At 34.5% G+C, this 16,663-nt stretch overlaps 3 protein-coding genes across 3 annotated transcripts in view; 1 reads left to right on the forward strand and 2 right to left on the reverse strand.

Moving 5' to 3' along the window:
• The window catches only part of LOC136043266 (histone-lysine N-methyltransferase PRDM16-like), a 152,275-nt gene extending 152,092 nt beyond the window's left edge, over positions 1-183 (reverse strand). The window contains exon 1 of the mRNA XM_065728204.1: positions 8-183. Coding sequence (XP_065584276.1) covers positions 8-102 — 95 coding nt within the window. The 5' untranslated portion in view covers positions 103-183. The remainder of the gene's footprint in view (positions 1-7) is intronic.
• LOC136043293 (uncharacterized) lies at positions 137-9,819 on the forward strand. Its single transcript, XM_065728223.1, has 3 exons — positions 137-269; positions 8,069-8,228; positions 9,504-9,819. The coding sequence occupies exons 1-3, from the start codon at positions 185-187 to the stop codon at positions 9,751-9,753; spliced, it is 495 nt and encodes a 164-aa protein (XP_065584295.1). The 5' UTR covers positions 137-184; the 3' UTR covers positions 9,754-9,819.
• Positions 9,820-14,344: 4,525 nt separating this feature from the next.
• Positions 14,345-16,663, reverse strand: part of LOC136043303 (integrin-linked protein kinase homolog pat-4-like) — a 32,264-nt gene continuing 29,945 nt past the window's right edge. The window contains exon 9 of the mRNA XM_065728232.1: positions 14,345-15,208. Within this exon, the coding sequence (XP_065584304.1) occupies positions 15,062-15,208 (147 nt within the window). The 3' untranslated portion in view covers positions 14,345-15,061. The remainder of the gene's footprint in view (positions 15,209-16,663) is intronic.

The raw sequence follows: 16,663 nt of genomic DNA on the forward strand, positions 1-16,663 counted from the left end.
AAATTACCTGTCCGGGTAAAGTATATGTTTCTTTAAAAAATTTGGTATAATCTTTTGATTCTGTTCCAATTTTATAGATCGAACATTTTTCCTTTGTAACATTTTAAAATTTTTCAAGATTCACTGATGATTAGTTACTATAGCAGCAAATGAAACTAAAATAGATGGCATCTAAGTGTTAAGCATGGCAGTGGTAAAAATCACAGATTTCGAAGGAATTCGCAAAGCTGGTATTGTAGCAAATTCAGTCAGTCAGTTGCATGAAAAAGGTAATTTTATTGACATTATTTATCATGTCAATCCAACTTAGAAGTAAGGATTGACCGTGGCTAAGTTTCCCTGCAGTCTTGTTTTTTCTATTAGATGGCGTTGCTTCGTTTTCTTGCCGAGGTGAAAAACATCAGAAAACTTGAAATATCCTGTTTGATGTTCGGAAAATTGCTTTTTTCCTTTTTTAAGGTTTATGTTCCCTCTGAAAGTCCAACTTTTCAAGAAGCCTATTGCTTTAATTTGTATCAAAAGAGTAAGATTAGCGTATTCATTAGTATCAAATCCATCCGTTTACTGAGTTAGAAATATTGCTTAGATTTTTTCCTAGAGAATCAACTTAACTTATATACATAATGTAAAAACTTTCTAAATGCTTCTGAATAAAACTTTAATAAACTCTTAGTTTGCAAGAAAGATGACTCAAAACATAAAAGAAAGAACAGAATCTTAGTTTATTCGTCGTGGGATTGGAAAATTTTAATGGACAATTGAAAAATATTTCTTGTAAAAATGTTCAGGGCGATCCTTATAGTTGGCTTAATCATGACAGAACTTGTTTATATAAGCTTATTTATCATAGCCACCGGTGGCCTCAACCCACAAATTTAGGGCGAGGGGAGAATGTCCACCTTCCCCCCCCCTTCCAAATTGACGCCACTGTCAGCTACTAGTGATTGCTTTAGCCTTGCATGTATATATCCACATACAAAAAGACAAATTAGAAAATTAGCTTTTCTCAATGACTTTATTAAACATGTTTGTACCAAAATTACAGTCCGTGGATATGAATTTTTTGAATATAAAACAACTTGTCAAAGATGATGCTTTTTTTGAAACTCTCGGAAAAAGAAAAAAAAATATGACTATGACTGATTGTCATATTTGTATTTTTAACTATGAAAAACATGCAACTTGTTTTTGATTGCTTTATAGTACTGACCAATAACTGTTGAAAGAATGTATTAAAACTAAGCTAAGTAAAAAAGGATAGTATTTCTTACAAAATACTATCGCCAAATTCTTAAAGTTTTTAATAAAAGTTGCTCAGACGCAAAGAAGTTTTCAGACCTTAGTATACTTTTGGCCCAAACTTATAAAGTTAAATCAAGGAAGCCGAACTGGAATCAACTCCAAGAACTGAATACAGCAAACTACAAAGAGCTGACTGAGGAAGAAATGGTTAATCCCAAGTTACAAAGTTGGAACCGGAACTGAGTAAGTATTTTCCAATTGCATGATTTCAGGCACAAAGTGGGTCAACGGTTCCTCCACCGACCCAAAACTGATGAAACTTTTTCCACCAGTTTCCAATAGTGACCAGCCTTTGAAACATCAAAGCTGGGTCAATGGTAGGCAGTTCTGCTGCTGACTTCAGGTTACTTTGTGCTCTCATAGTAATAACAGTTGCTTTCTTCTTGAAAGTGTAAATTTTTGCGTCTTCTCGAGTCATATGATTCAGGATTTTCGCAATTATTAGTAGCCTCGTCTACGCATACCTGCTCATTCGCAATTTTGCCAGTTACTACGCCCAAACTCCAAGAACTGAATACAGTAAACTACAAAGAGCTGACCGAGGAAGAAATGGTTAATCCCAAGTAACAAAGTTTCTGATATCCTTGAGTGGGTTGCAAAATCAGCAATTTTACAAGTGTCAGACCAAACCAACTTCCTTTCCTTAAATTAGCGGGTAAACATTTGGTGAAACAAAGATTGTTAGACACCTGTGAAAGCGAGAAAGAAAGTCGAAAATTAATTCCTGAAGTATTCTTACTCTGAAACACTTTTAATGTTGAGAAAAGCTGAACCAATTGTGAAGATTGCTGTGTAGATGTGAGGGCTATTTTAGACCATCTGCCAATCTTGTCCTTGACATCTTGTGGAGTGGATAGATTGAGATGAAGAAAGAGCGTGCGTAGCTGTGATGGCCTCAGGCGGCTTGGTGCTGCAGTGAGTTGTTAGCAGTAGTAGTATTTGCTTGAACTTGAAAAAAATTTCAAGCATAAAATCCTTACCTCCTTTAAGGAAAGCTTTTTAACTATTTTGTTACTGACTATGTGTCTGAGCTTACCATTAGATTTAATTTTGTCAAGAAATAAAAGCTCTCTTGAAACTGTAAAATGTCATTTTCATTAAAAAGAAGTACTAGCTCGATATGTACACATAAATATGTTTGACTTTAAGCTAGTAGGCCTACTGGTAAAAGACGTTTGCTTCCTTTACCCTCTCCTACATTCAAGAGGCCTGTTTTTTCAAGAAAAGACAATTTGGAGGTGGTTTTAGGGGGGCAGAGGGAGAAATTGCCCCAGGAGCAGAAATTTTGAGGGCGCAAATTTAAAATAGATAATCTGACGGTTATAATAATTTTGTAATTTTAGAAATCTTATTTTTATTAAAATAGGGTTGAAGAGGGATTTAATAAATGAAAATAATTCATAAACTATTATTTTATTCATAAAATAAAAATAAATTAAAAAATAAACAATAATCAAGTGATGATAATTAAATAATTAAGGGATAATGAAATAATAAATCAAAAATAATAAAAAACAAATCATTAATAAATTGAAATAATTTTGTTAATTTTTTTTTAAATTCATACCGAAAGTTTTGTGGGTGACAGGGGGGGGGGGGGGGCTAACCAAGATTTTGTCCCATGCGCAAAATATGCCAGAACTTCCACTGAGATAATTATGCAGCAGTTTAAAGTAGGTTAAGGAATGACAAAAAAAATTTAAACGCTGGATTGTGCCGGTAGTTCTTTTATTCCGACACAAGCGGTAATTCGCTTCCTATGCTCTTTTTTAAGCCATTTTGATTTGCCCTGGAGTGTGAACTTGACTGCTAATTTGAAGGTAATAATTTGTTTTGTAATAATGTTCGATATGTATGTATGCAAAGCAACGAAAAAAACTCACGAAACTAATCAGTTTTAATTGGATGAGACAACAATATATTTGCAGCCATAAGTCGGTATATCTTTTCTATTTTTACTGTTGCTGAGAGTACAAATACCTCTCACACTCCCTCCTTTATATCACACTCCCTCCTTGAATTTTGTCTCCTTACACGGTTAAACATTTTTGCAAAAGGTGGAACAATAGGCCTACATTGAACGTTTTGTATCAGACTCACTTTGTCAGATAATTGAGACAATGGATCCCTGAATCTGTTAAATGTTGGACAAATTAGAGATTTTCAAAAAATTTATGTTTGTTTATCATTCATAAGTGTATGAATGATCTAGTCCCTGCAATTTTTAAGAAGTTTTATTGTTTGAATAGCCAAGTGCATGATTATGAAACGAGAAATAGTGATGATATAGCAATTGAGTCAACAGGTACAGTTAGATCAGCATTTACGGTAAAATATATGGGTCAGCTTATTTGGAATAAGTTGCCAGTGAGTATTAGGATGGCTGAACACCTGCTTTCATGCAAGAAAAAAATTTTTATTTGTTAGAACATTATTTTTTTATGGGGGAGAACAAGGAAGGGGTCTGTGGAGTGTGGTATAGGCTGATTTTTTTAGGGGGACTTATTTTTTTGCTGGGGGGTTAAATATTGTGCTGATTTTTTAAATAAGATAGATTGATTTCACGTTTGAGTTGATTATGGTTATGTTATGATTTGTAATGGGTTATATACTATTACTTGTTATTGCCGTACATCTACAAAACTGTAAGGTTTTTCTTAGCGCGGCAGCGACAATTACGACCATATCCAGGGGGCAGTTTAGGGCGTTTGACTCCCCACCCCCCCCCGAAATGTTTGTCCGATTCGTAAAAACGTCACAAAATGAATAAAAACAAATATTTATGTTTTTTTCAGTTTTTTTCTATGTGTAACCCCCCTGAAAAATCCTTTTGCAGCCCCCCCCAAAAAAAAAAATCCTGGATGCAGCTTTGCTGAAAGCGCTACTCAAGCAAATTCTTGAGCTGCGCTTAACAGCCCTGATTGACAATTTTTAATAAAATGCGTTAGTGTGAAATGTAACTGCACTCAAAAATAAAAGCTCTCGAGATAAGGGAAGTAATTTGCTACGGGAGGGGGGAGGGTAGCTGCCTACCCCCTTCCCCAGGATTTTGACGAAACTACGCCACTGCTTGAGACCATAAAATGTCATTTCCAACGTTAGGCCAAGAACTTTTCAGATCACCCTTGTACATAAAATAATCTACGGAAAAACTCTGAATTGAACTTCATGTATTTGGAAGAAATGAATCGAAAATTAAGAAAATATTATAATGATATCAGATTGGTAAAACTAAGACTAGACCGTTACTTATTTACTGATACCGACAAAAATACCTTAGAACCTGAAGTGCCATTTTTATTTGTTTTAATGTTAAGATAAATAACAAAAACTGTTCAAGATAAAAATATATTAAAATCGACCCTATTGAGTTGAGTATGATTTTGAAAAGAAAATTTGAAATTTAGACAGCATTTTCCCTTACCTCAAATGCATAAAGGGAACGCAACACTAATTCGTTAACTCTACTTTTGCACATTGTTTCCATCGTCTTTTTCTGCCGATTGTTTGGTGATTTGAAATTTTCCTTAACCAAAGACAGATGGAAGAATAATACAGAGATCTTATGCAGTTGGAACATAGGAGTAGCCTGAAATCAAAACTTTACTACAAACTGTAATTTTCTTGCAATATACTTGCCAAATTTTTACAAATACGAATTTTATAAGTATAAAAAACCTCCAACAATCTATTTTGAGATTTGTGCGTATGATAAAAGGATTTACTTTAGATATTTTAATTTATCAAGAAAGATTGAACCTGTTCAACACGGGTAAACCATCAAAGGGCTGAAGAAGCGAGCTCTTTGACCGATTGAAAATAATATTCAATTTGCCAAGCCAAAATCTGACTCAAAGGAAGACTCTCGCTTTACTTGTCCAACGGGTCATTACGGAATATTTAAGATACCAAAACATTGTAGAAGTTTCAAATAGATCCTAATACCTAATATGTACTTAATATCATAGTTTTTTACCTTATGAGGAAGTTCTTTCTCTTCTCTGACTGGAAATTAGTATTTTCCATAGATTTTTTTTGTGATTTTAAAGATTTTGCAACAGAATACATTATTCTTCTCCAACCCTTTTGGGGCTCTGGTGTCAAGATTGTTTCTTAAAAATTTGGATGCAGAGAAATAAGAACAAAATAATTTTTTTTAAATATATGTTACGGTGAAAGACCGAAATCAGATGAATGGTGACATTCACCGCTGAAAGTATGAAATAAGGATGTTTAACAAATATATCTGACATACACCAAGCGACTATGCTTTTTGACATTCACCATTCACTAATGGCGAATGCTGAGCATGCATTTATATTTTTGAGATTTTAACCTAATTTAAAGCCCATTTCTGAGACTTACAACTCAACGTGTCACCATCAAACCTTGCATAAGGCCGACAAAGCTTACTGGTCAACAAATACTTAGCTCCTTGGCGTATGTCCAAAATATTTGTTAAATATTTTCATTTCGGTTTTTCAGAGGTGAATGTCGACATTCACCAGATTTCTGTCTTTCACGGTAATACATAATACAAAGCGTGAAATAACGGCAAACTATTTGCAAGTATCGACACTGTATCGATTCGGAAAAAGACCAATCGTTCCTTAAAATCGCTCAAAATGGAATGGTGAAACCCTTTCAAAGGTTTTATCAATCTATATATATAAATACTAGCTGTTGGGGTGGCGCTTCGAGCCACCCCAACACCTAGTTGGTGGGGACGCTTCGCCCACCCCCCAAGCACCCCCCCGCGCGCGTAAGTCGTTACGCGCCATATTAGTTACGCAACATTGTAGTTGTGTCCCTGTGTCCCACCTGTGAATGTAGATATATATATATATATATATATATATATATATATATATATATATATATATATATATATATATATATATATATATATATATATATATATATATATATATATATATAATATATATGTTTTTAACTACGTAAAACTTGTGAATATACAACATTCTTCGATGTCCCATTGTCTGTGCATATAAATAGATTGTCAGGTTTACCGACTCTTGAACATGCAACATAAAATTATCCATGGGAAAAACAATCCGTATTCAGATCTATACCTCATTATTCTAATGATTGCCCTTGAGCTTTGTTGATGGTGATTGCTAATCGAACATTCCCTGTGTCCCCATGTCATTTATATATCCCCCTGTGCCCCCGGCGTCCCCGTTGTAGTTGTGTCCCGGTCGTCATTTATATTCCCAGTATCCCGGTCGTCATTTGTATCCCAGTGTCCCAGTCTGTAGTTTCTCTTTGAGCGTCCCGGTCGAAATTTATATTCCCTGTGTCCCGGTCGTCATTTGTGTCCCGGTCGTCATTTATATGTACTTATATGCACAGACAATGGAACAGCGAAGAATGTTGTATATTCGCAAGTTTAACGTAATTAAAAACATATATATATATATATATATATATATATATATATATATATATATATATATATATATATATATATATATATATATATATATTCACAGGTTGGACACAGGGACACAACTACAATGGCGCGTTACTAATATGGCGCGTAAAGACTTACGCGCGGGGGGGGGGGCATGGGGGGCGCAAAGCGCCCCCACCAACTAGGTGTTGGGGTGGTGCGAAGCGCCACCCCAACAGCTAGTTTAAAACAACGACATATGCCATTTTGGGTCAAAAATGAGTTACTTATGTGTCGTAGGTAAACTCAGCAAGAGGAACCGAATGGTGCGGTTAGAATTGTAACATCTTCTACTGTTAGAAAGATAAATGGGACTTACGCCACTAAGTGGCATATGTCTCTTTTTTATCAGGTCTTGCTACAATTCAGAATGACAGAAGAGGATTATTTTATGGAGCTATAATGTGGATACCTGGCATTTGTTTCTTTTTTTTTCAAGGAAAATGGAAACATTCCCCATAAAATGGAATAATTTTGAATTCGCCTTTAAAATAACGACGAAGATCTCACTGCCTTTCCATTACAAGCAAAACACAAAGTATAAACAATAGGGAAAATCTTTTCAAGACAGTAGAAATCAATTCAGTGGATATTTCGGGCCCTATGTCCGGCCCTTGGACATAGTGCCGAAATATCCACTGAATTGATTTCCACTGTCTTGAAAAGATTGTCCCTATTGTTTCTACTTTGTGTTTTGTTTGATTCGCCTGGAATACATGAATTCAACTTATACCACTAGAAAGAGCATCAAAAGTTGGTTTAAGGGAAAAATGTGTTCCCTTTATCTCCATTAGACTCATCGTTCAGAATAACCACAGCTGACAAACTTTTTTCGGTTTTTCCCTTTTCTTTTTTGTCGCTGTTTTAATTATCACAGCTGGATTGCTACTAATGTCAAAAGAACTACCCATTTGTGGATAGCGTCATTGCTGAGGAAGGGGGGGGGACTCCTCCACCAGTCCAAATGTGGAGAGTTCTATTTGAGTATGTATATTTTTTCAATCACTGCGATGTCCCCTTTCCCAAACATGGAGCGCACCCCTCCTCAGTTGACATCTCGCTTTCTGTCCGTAACATATTTCTTAAGTTAGGTCATCTACCAGAATTTGCATATAAATCGGTCCTTACGATATGACATCTATTAGCACTAAAAGCCTCTACATGATATGGTTAATACAAAAAATCTAACACTATACAAATCATAAACAAATACACACCCCTAAACCCAGAATAAGTTATAAATAAATTACAGGAAATAGTCCCTTATTCATGCATCGCTTTTATATGTTTTAGCTCGGAAGATCTTCAGCATCACTAACGACGAAGAGGTTAAGATAGTGCTGGCTAGTGACGGTACATTGATTGTGGACGACGAGTTCCTGCAACACTTGCCAAAGGATAGTCTCGTAGTCCTTCTGAGGAAACGAGAGCAATGGGAGTTGTCAAAATTTAGGTTTTTATTTTGCTTTCTTTCATGTAAAGTCAACAATTGTTTAGGGTATGGGGTATGAAGGAATACGACAGAAGTTTTTTTTTTTTAGCTTTTTTTAGCTTGTAATATATGCTTAAATATACACAAATAAGAGCTAGTTTTTATCGAAAGCCTTCTTAATCAACAACAGATGAAATTAAGGTAAGAAGGTCAGAATTTACAAGTTCTTAGGCTACAGGAGGGTGACTGCTCCTCCCTAAAAATAAACTGAAATTTGAGTATTGGTGATTTATATATGAGTGTCTATTATATTGTTGTTTCTAAGAGGGTTCACAACACTAGGGTTTACAATATCATATATACCATGTGTATATTTTATTGCTGTTTGTTTCATGTCTATAGGATTAATGTTGTTATCTCTATATATATGGGCGACAATCTTGCTACTTGTTCCTGAAAGAAAAAACCAGCAACTAAAACGTCGACTCGATGCCATTTGCGCCAACAGGAACTACAGCTTAGATCAAGTCCTGCTAGAGTTTTCCGAGTGCTCACCCCGACCCTCCCGTCTTCTTTAAGCTAGTTACTTTTCAAGGACTTTTAAATGTTAGGTGGAAGGGCATTTCAGGAAGGTGTGTACAGCTCTAATTAGTGGTCCACTTCAACTCTTTCTTTTCTGCAAGGTTAAGACATTCTGAAAGATAGACCATAAATTGGAAATAAAAATCTAGAACTGGGTCAGAATTCAGCTCAAATTCTGGGAATCACCTTGGAAAATTCCCCTTATGCACTTTTCACCACCATGCAGAACATCCAAGTAAGCAACTTTACTTCTACCCTCTGTTTGCTATTGTAACAATAATGATATTCCATACAAGATGTTCTAATAATCACTCCATCTTTTAATATTTTTAATAATTCTTGTAATTTTATTTAGGTAATTGGTGATCAAATAACCCACTTGATTTTTTTCTAAAATTTAAAGATGGAATAATAAATGTTTGCTCAATTACTGGTGCTGACGATGTCTACTTAGGGCCTTTCAAAGGGGGGCAACGCGGCTCGGGCTGTTTTATTTATGTTTGAGTTGGGCTGGGGGAACCGTAATTAATTTCACTCCGGGTGCCATCAACCTTAGGAACGGCCCTGTGCCTACCACTGTATATTTAGGCGTATCTGACTCTTAGGCCCTCTTTAGAGACACTCCATCCCACACCCTACAAGACAAATTTAGTCCTACCAAACAACTGCTTTATAAGTGATGTGTATTTGCTGTTTAAGAGAATTCTTTTATAGAGTTGCAGAAGATGAAATCGACGCCAACCTATCCCCATTTTCGATTTTGCAACTTGTAGCTGGAGATCCTTCGAAAATGCTACTACTCGATGATATACAGCTTGAACTGATCTGCGAATGTGACTTAGATACAGATTCAGCACGTTATAGCTTGTACGAGCGAATTCAGGATTCCTGCCAAAGACTCCTTGCCGATCGGAGAGACAGCAGAGAAGTTTCAGACTTAGTAAAGATGCTAACAGATAATTAGTTATATCTTCTTTTTCTTCTGTGAATTCCATTTTGGCATCTTTTTATTAAAAATTATTTTTATTTGCTGCTTTGATATTTGTTGTTTTAGTCGTCAACTGGCATCTGATATATGGCCACATAGGGAGGTCCTTTGGGTTCATGCCCAGGGTTCACCTTGGACACTTTGGAGCCCAGGAATCCAGCCCTAGGCCCTTGCTTTATCTACTCCAATTATACAGATCAAAATATCCTTTGATTCTTCCATTCAGTCACATGGTTGAACGAAATTTTGAAAAACATGAACTTGGTGTGATTTGCTTTAGTATGGTCATTTGATCATTTAAGACCTTTACCAAAATTGATCTCTTGCCAATCATGATTTAAAATAGGTGCAAGATATTTGTGCATATGTAGCTGATATAGGAAGGACCCAGGGCCTTACAGTTATATAAACAATATAGACCAACAATTTTGGCAGCTCCCTAATCTCAAGAGGGCGTAACATGATCACCGTTCTACTAACATTTATCAATACAACTTTTGTTTTAAAAGGAGTTGTTTGCTGTACAAAATTTAGGACCCTTGAAGTTAACTAGTCCTTATGAATTAAGGGAGTAGTATCCCTCTCATATTTAATGTAGTTTCTATTCTTTTTTTGTTTATTTTTCTTTATTTTTATGAATACCAAATTATGATTTTAATTCCCATTCGTTTTTAGTTTGTTTATAATAGTTAAATTATGGTTTGTACAGAAATTTAATTAAGATCAAGACCGGGGGTTGGAGTTTGGCCCAAACTTACACCCTCCCGCCCAAAATGGCGGAAAACAGCTGCTTATTGAGGCGCTACCTTTTTTGCTACTTTAAAAGGCTTCGAAACCAAAAGTTTCGTTCGAATGATTCTTTCCTACAACCACTGGTTCAATACAATCACTTCTAAGCAAATAGATACCTCTAAAACAGGTTCGGGGGGAGGGAGGGGAAGGAGGTCCTAAGTGACAGAGAGGAATTTTTTGCTGTAATTTTGTTTTTTGCTTTTTTGCTGTTTTGTAAATTCCTTTTCTACATTAATTAGGCTTGAAAATTAATGTTAAGAAGATCTAAGTCGCTTAGACTGGGAGTAAGTGAAGGTGAAGAAGTTATCTTGGATAGCAAGGAGATCGATCAAGTGGATAACTTCATTTACCAAGGTTGTGTTATTGGTACAGATAGTGGATACAGTGAAGGTGTTAAGAGCAGAATAACCAAGGCCGAAGGTATTTTTTCACCGCTGGAAAAGGTTTGGAAGAATAGGAAGATAAGTCTGCGAGCCAAGATTAGAATATTGGAAGCTACAGTGATGACAGTGGTCAAATATGGCCCTGAAGCATGGGCAATCTGAAAAACAGAGGATCTACAGACTTTTTTAGGTACCTGTCTGATTGACCGAACTTCAAAAACTAAGCTATGCGAAAACTGTGGCCCTATCTCGATTTCTAGGGCTATAATGACAAAGGTTGAAATGGTTAAGGCGTGTTATGCGAATGAAAGATTTCCAAAGATCGTCTTTTCCCAACGATCTCCACAACGAAAATTCTTCCCGAATTGGGTGGAAGGAGGTCATAAGGAACGATTTAAGGAAAATTGGAGCTTCTTGGGAGGGTTTAAGAGGGAAAAATTAAATATGTTGTAATGGAGAAGCGCACGTAGCTGTGTTAGCATTAGGCGGATTGGTGCTGCGCTCAGTTCTTAGTAGTAGTTTTTTTTTCTCAGGTAAAACTTTCTACTTTTCCTCTTGTGTTTTCTCCTCAGAAGAAAATATTGTCCCCAGTTTTAAATTTAAAACATAAAAATAAAGTTGTAGAATAAAAAAATATGTAATCGCCTAGTTTGAAAAAAAGTGGCAAGGTCTTTTTTCCAACATGATTTTCTGTAGATGAATTTCATTTTTTTTTTAGAAAAGGTATCCAATTTTTCTCTTTTTAAAGTATTTAATATTTTTGATAATATACCAGGTCTTTATGCGAGGCAAAAAAAATACAACTTTACTTTCCGATTGAAAACTTAATGGGAAAATACGATTCAATTTAACAAAATGAAAAGGAGATGAAAATACTGGCGACATATATCCGAGTGAAATACTGCTTCAGACATGGTCATACTTCAGCACCTTATATTCTAGTAACTCCTCAATAAAGAAGATCTTTGTTTTAACGAGTTCATTTAGTTTCATTCTAAAATGTCCTTAAAATAGGTATAACTTTATTTTAAAACTATTCTTATTAATTGTAAAATAGTTAGGATTACATTAGTCTCCGGAGCATAGGCTAGTTAAGATTAAATACACGAGGCATAAGCCTACTTACTATTCTCTTATGGCAAAGGTCCTTCATTTACCTTTGGCCTAATATAAAACAAAAATTAAATTAAAAACGAAATTAAACACAATCAATATTTTTAATTAGGTTTTGATAAACATTTTTTAACTTGCTGGGTGAAGATAGATTACTTTTTTCTAGAAGACAAACTAGTATCGCCTCTAATCAGTTTCCTATACTTTTTGGCACTGAGCCACATAATTTTTGCTCAACATATAATAAAAACTTTGATGTTAGAATGGTTTATTATTTTTCAAAATATATTAAAACAATAACTCATTAGAAAAAAGAGCATGCAAACTATTTATAAATCTCTGTCAAAAACACTCCGTACTTGTGTTATGTACACTGTACCTTACACTCTGTAACTAAAACGAAACTTTCAAATCCTATATTACATAAGTTTAAAAACAGAAAAAAACTTTCAATATTGGTTTAAATGTTCAGGGTAGATAAAAAAAAAAAAATAAAGCATCCTAGGGATTGTAACAATAGACCCCCTTCACTGTTTTATAGCCCCCTATGAAATAATTTCAGCAGTAACAATACAAAACGGCTTAAGTAATAAATACGCTACACTCAAATTTACAAAACCAAAACATTCATTATGAATCACCTCTTTGTGATCTTTCATCCAATTCTTAAATTCTATAGTGGCTTTATTCTTTCACAACTGAATTAAATCTCCATTTTCTGTTCATAAAAATATTAAAAAATTAGACTTTTGGAAGCTCAACATTTAGATAACTCAGAATTTGATAAATTAAAAAATAACTCGAACAGTTTAAAATTTACTTTCAAAGACTAGGATTTTTATAACTGTAATACAACATCTTGAAGGCATAAAAAACTCCTTGTCTAAAGACCAAAAATAATAAGAGACTTTTTTTTAATTGGCTGCAAAATTGATCTCTTATAACATAACGCCTTTTGAGTTTTTACTCATCTATTGCTGACTCTATATTAAGATATTTGAAATAGAAATGAACTTTCTAATAAGAGGGTAAGAACTGAAAGAAGATATTATCTAAAATTTAGAATTAGAAGATATTATCCGATTTTTTATGAGGGCGAGAGTAGGCACTGGTTAATAGATTTAACCAGTAAAAAAGATTAAAAAGACGTAATTTTTAGTTCGCTAATTCGTTCTCAATTTAAGCACAACAATAACAGATAAAAAGCATTACACTCTTATAATTAAACTACCTTAATATTAATAAAGTTATACTTACTACATAAATCATCAAATGAGAAAAGTGATGGCACAGAAAAAAAGGGCGGGGACGACAGCACAACCATATCACTGAAAATTACGACTCAAATCAGAGCAAGGCACGTCTTAGAGGCTATGGGATCTCCAGTATTTAAATACCGTCCACGAACAAAGTTTTATGTGCATAAGCCTTTTACGTTGCCTGGACTAAGCCAAGCAACGATTTTGAAACTAATCAGTAGAAAAACAAAAGTAACAATATAACGTAACAAATAATAAATCATTTTCAAATGATTGTGAAGCTCTTGAAATAATGCGCAAATAGTTCAGTGGTTCATAAATTCACTGTTTCTTTGCACAAATAAGAGTGTAACATACTTAAATATAATTAGCGAAACTTTCATTTTAAATATTTTTTCTGTGACTTGATACTGGGGAGGGCCGTATCCATGGGGAGGGGGTCAGGGGGTTTTAACCTCCCCTCCCCCAAATGTATTTGACTCGTAAAACGTAACAAAAATGAATATATACAAATTTTGATCCGTTTTTTAAAGTTTTTTTTGCAATCCCACCCTAAAAAATCCTTTTGTACACCCACCCACCCCCTTCCCCATAAAAAATCCTGGATACGGCCCTGCTGTCATGCTAATATTCTCCATATACTACTATTTCTATTGAAGAAAAATAAAAGAAAAAGAAAAAAGGAGTAAAATATAATTGAATTGTTCTCTTATATTTTAAAACATGATTATTCAGTCAATTGGTTACCTATCAAATAAAGTAAAATTCAACGGTTTTACTAGAACCAAAATTCAAAGATAAATTTGATTCTTATATGTTGAGCATCAGTAGCTAAACCAAGAAAACTAAAAATTCAAAAACTTTGTCCGTTATAACAAAATGTAATTTATGCATAGAATTGATAAGTAAAATAGACTGATTTAAAGTAAAAAATATTTCCCTCTTTACATAACGTCGCATGAGAACAACATGATTTGGGGTTCTTGTTAGTATACACAGTTTTTTTTTTTTTTTTTTTATGCGTAATAAATTTGATTTAAGCCGTTGTAAAAAAATAACTATCAAAGAGCTTTAATCACTATTATTATTCACTATTGTTATTATTATTATATCACTATTTATTATTATTTCACTATTTGTTATTGTTATTATATCACTATTGTTATTCGAATGTGAGTACATCCCAAAATCCCATTCCTTTCAAAAACAGCCAAACATATATGAGAGAAGTAAATCAGACTTAATAATTAGAAATTTCATATACAAAATACATCCGTATTTGTAAACAAAATAGAAAAAACACAAAGTTACATAAAATACAGCCTTAAAACGATACGGGATCGTACCAAAGAGCTAAGAAGGGCACTTGACCAGAAAGTCAGTTTCTAGGTCAATTCCTACTAATTCAAATGGGGTTTTCTTCTGACTAATCCGTAACGATCATCAACCTTTATTAATTAGCAAAATAAATATTGTTTTAATATTAGACAGTTATTGACGCAACTATGTCATGACATCAATGTGTTTTGCAGACCTAGAAATGAGTTCAACGCATGCAACAAAGCATAAAGAAAACAAAAGAAAAAAAACGATTGGCCTAATAACTTCTTTAGCACAATATCGGAATTGGACTGAATCTGTGAACTGTAAATTGTAACAGAATTTAGGGAAAAAAATAAAGAATACAACAGCTGTAAGGCAGTATTCTAACATATAACAGTCGAAGTTATTGCACACTCAACCTCTCATTTTTTCCAAGATGGGCAATATCATCTCAAATGAGGGTCGCTTCCCCGAGTCCTCGTTCATACATATTCGAATCATTTTCGCCAAGTGAGGAGACACTCCTGGTGCTATTGACACTCGTAATCCTTCAAGAGCAATCTAGACAAAAAAAAAAATCAATAGTCAAAAATATTACATCAACATGATCGACCAACGGCACGCTAACCAAAGTTTTAATCTAACGAGTTCAATTAGTCATACAGACACGTACCGGAAATTCTTAAGCGAAACCAAACTGTCATCCAATAAAAATTCGGTTTTGCCGAAAGACTAAGAAAAACCACAAAACCCAACATTAACCTATTAAGAAGCCGCAGAATAGTATCCGAAAGCTGAATAAAAAAAGACATGTTTACGAAACATTGCAAGCTTTAAATCGACGTTATTAGCCTGATCATAATATTGCAACTTGTAAATGAGATTTCCAAGATTTTTAAAATTAAAAAATCTTGGAAATCTCAACAGAACAAGATGAAGCATTGTTTCGGAGACTTCCGTCGCACGTGGCATTTGACATTCAGATGTTACATAAGAATTTGTTTAACCATAAGCTTCACCTAACATTAACCGTAACCGTAACGTACACATGCTGTGGGCCTTCGGCTCATCCTCGAAATATTCTCCGTACTTTAACAATTTTATCTAAAATTTTTATTGAACTCAACTTTTTTCACATTTTTTTTAAGTTTACCCACCACAAGATAAATGCCTGCATGTCATGCTTGTTGTAGCCGATATCGGGAGGGATAAATAGACAAACAATGACTAATATTATTCCATACAATTAAAAATAATGATTATATTCTGGCGTTGCATTTATCTCGAAGCATAGTCAACATACACTAATTACATAACAATATTTTTGAGAGATTAAACAAAAGTTTTTTTCTCAAGTCAGAGGGTAGAAAGTTAAATTGACAAAAGTTTAATTATCTGCTTGGATCCTAGTCAATTAAGCTAATTGACTAATTCTAATTCTTAATTAAGCGAAAAGAAAACAGGTATTGTGATACCGTATAAGAGATAAAAAAGACAGAAAATCTTAGGGGTACTCGTCATTTCTATTTCTTTTAAGTGTGTCCTCCATGCTACTACTACTCCCAATCCGTCCAAAGCCTCCCACTTTACACCCTCCAAGAAATTTCCGTTTCCCTCCAATCTTTCCTTGTGACATCCTCCCACCCAATTCAATACTACCTCCTTTTCGTTCTGCCCTAGACGGTTGGCCAACAAGGAGGACATTTAGCAATCTGTCATCCTACATCTGGAGAACGTGTCCTAGTCATTTCAACCTTTCCCTGAGTATAGCCCTAGAAATCAGATTGAACCACATTTTTCGTAGAGCTTACTTTTGAAATCATTAGGTACTTATTCTTTGATTATGGAATGGAAAACTGTCAGTTTTCTTGTAACACCCACTGTCAACTATGCTGGACATTGGATCTGACCAGATAAGTGTACAGTCTTTCTGACTACATGATTATGTTTACCACTATATTGAGTGCGTTCGGACTTCGAACTTCGTCAGCTTCAAATATAGGTTTAGCATAGTAC

The sequence above is a fragment of the Artemia franciscana genome, chromosome 2, assembly GCF_032884065.1.
Source record: "Artemia franciscana chromosome 2, ASM3288406v1, whole genome shotgun sequence".
Lineage (NCBI taxonomy): Eukaryota > Metazoa > Arthropoda > Branchiopoda > Anostraca > Artemiidae > Artemia > Artemia franciscana.

What these genes read in the sequence shown, in the direction of transcription:
- LOC136043293 (XM_065728223.1), top strand. Translation starts at nt 185, where the DNA reads ATGGCAGTGGTAAAAATCACAGATTTCGAAGGAATTCGCAAAGCTGGT. An exon ending in CAGTCAGTTGCATGAAAAAG is followed by an intron (nt 270 to 8,068) that starts GTAATTTTATTG and finishes TATATGTTTTAG; the next exon opens with CTCGGAAGATCTTCAGCATC. An exon ending in TGGGAGTTGTCAAAATTTAG is followed by an intron (nt 8,229 to 9,503) that starts GTTTTTATTTTG and finishes ATTCTTTTATAG; the next exon opens with AGTTGCAGAAGATGAAATCG.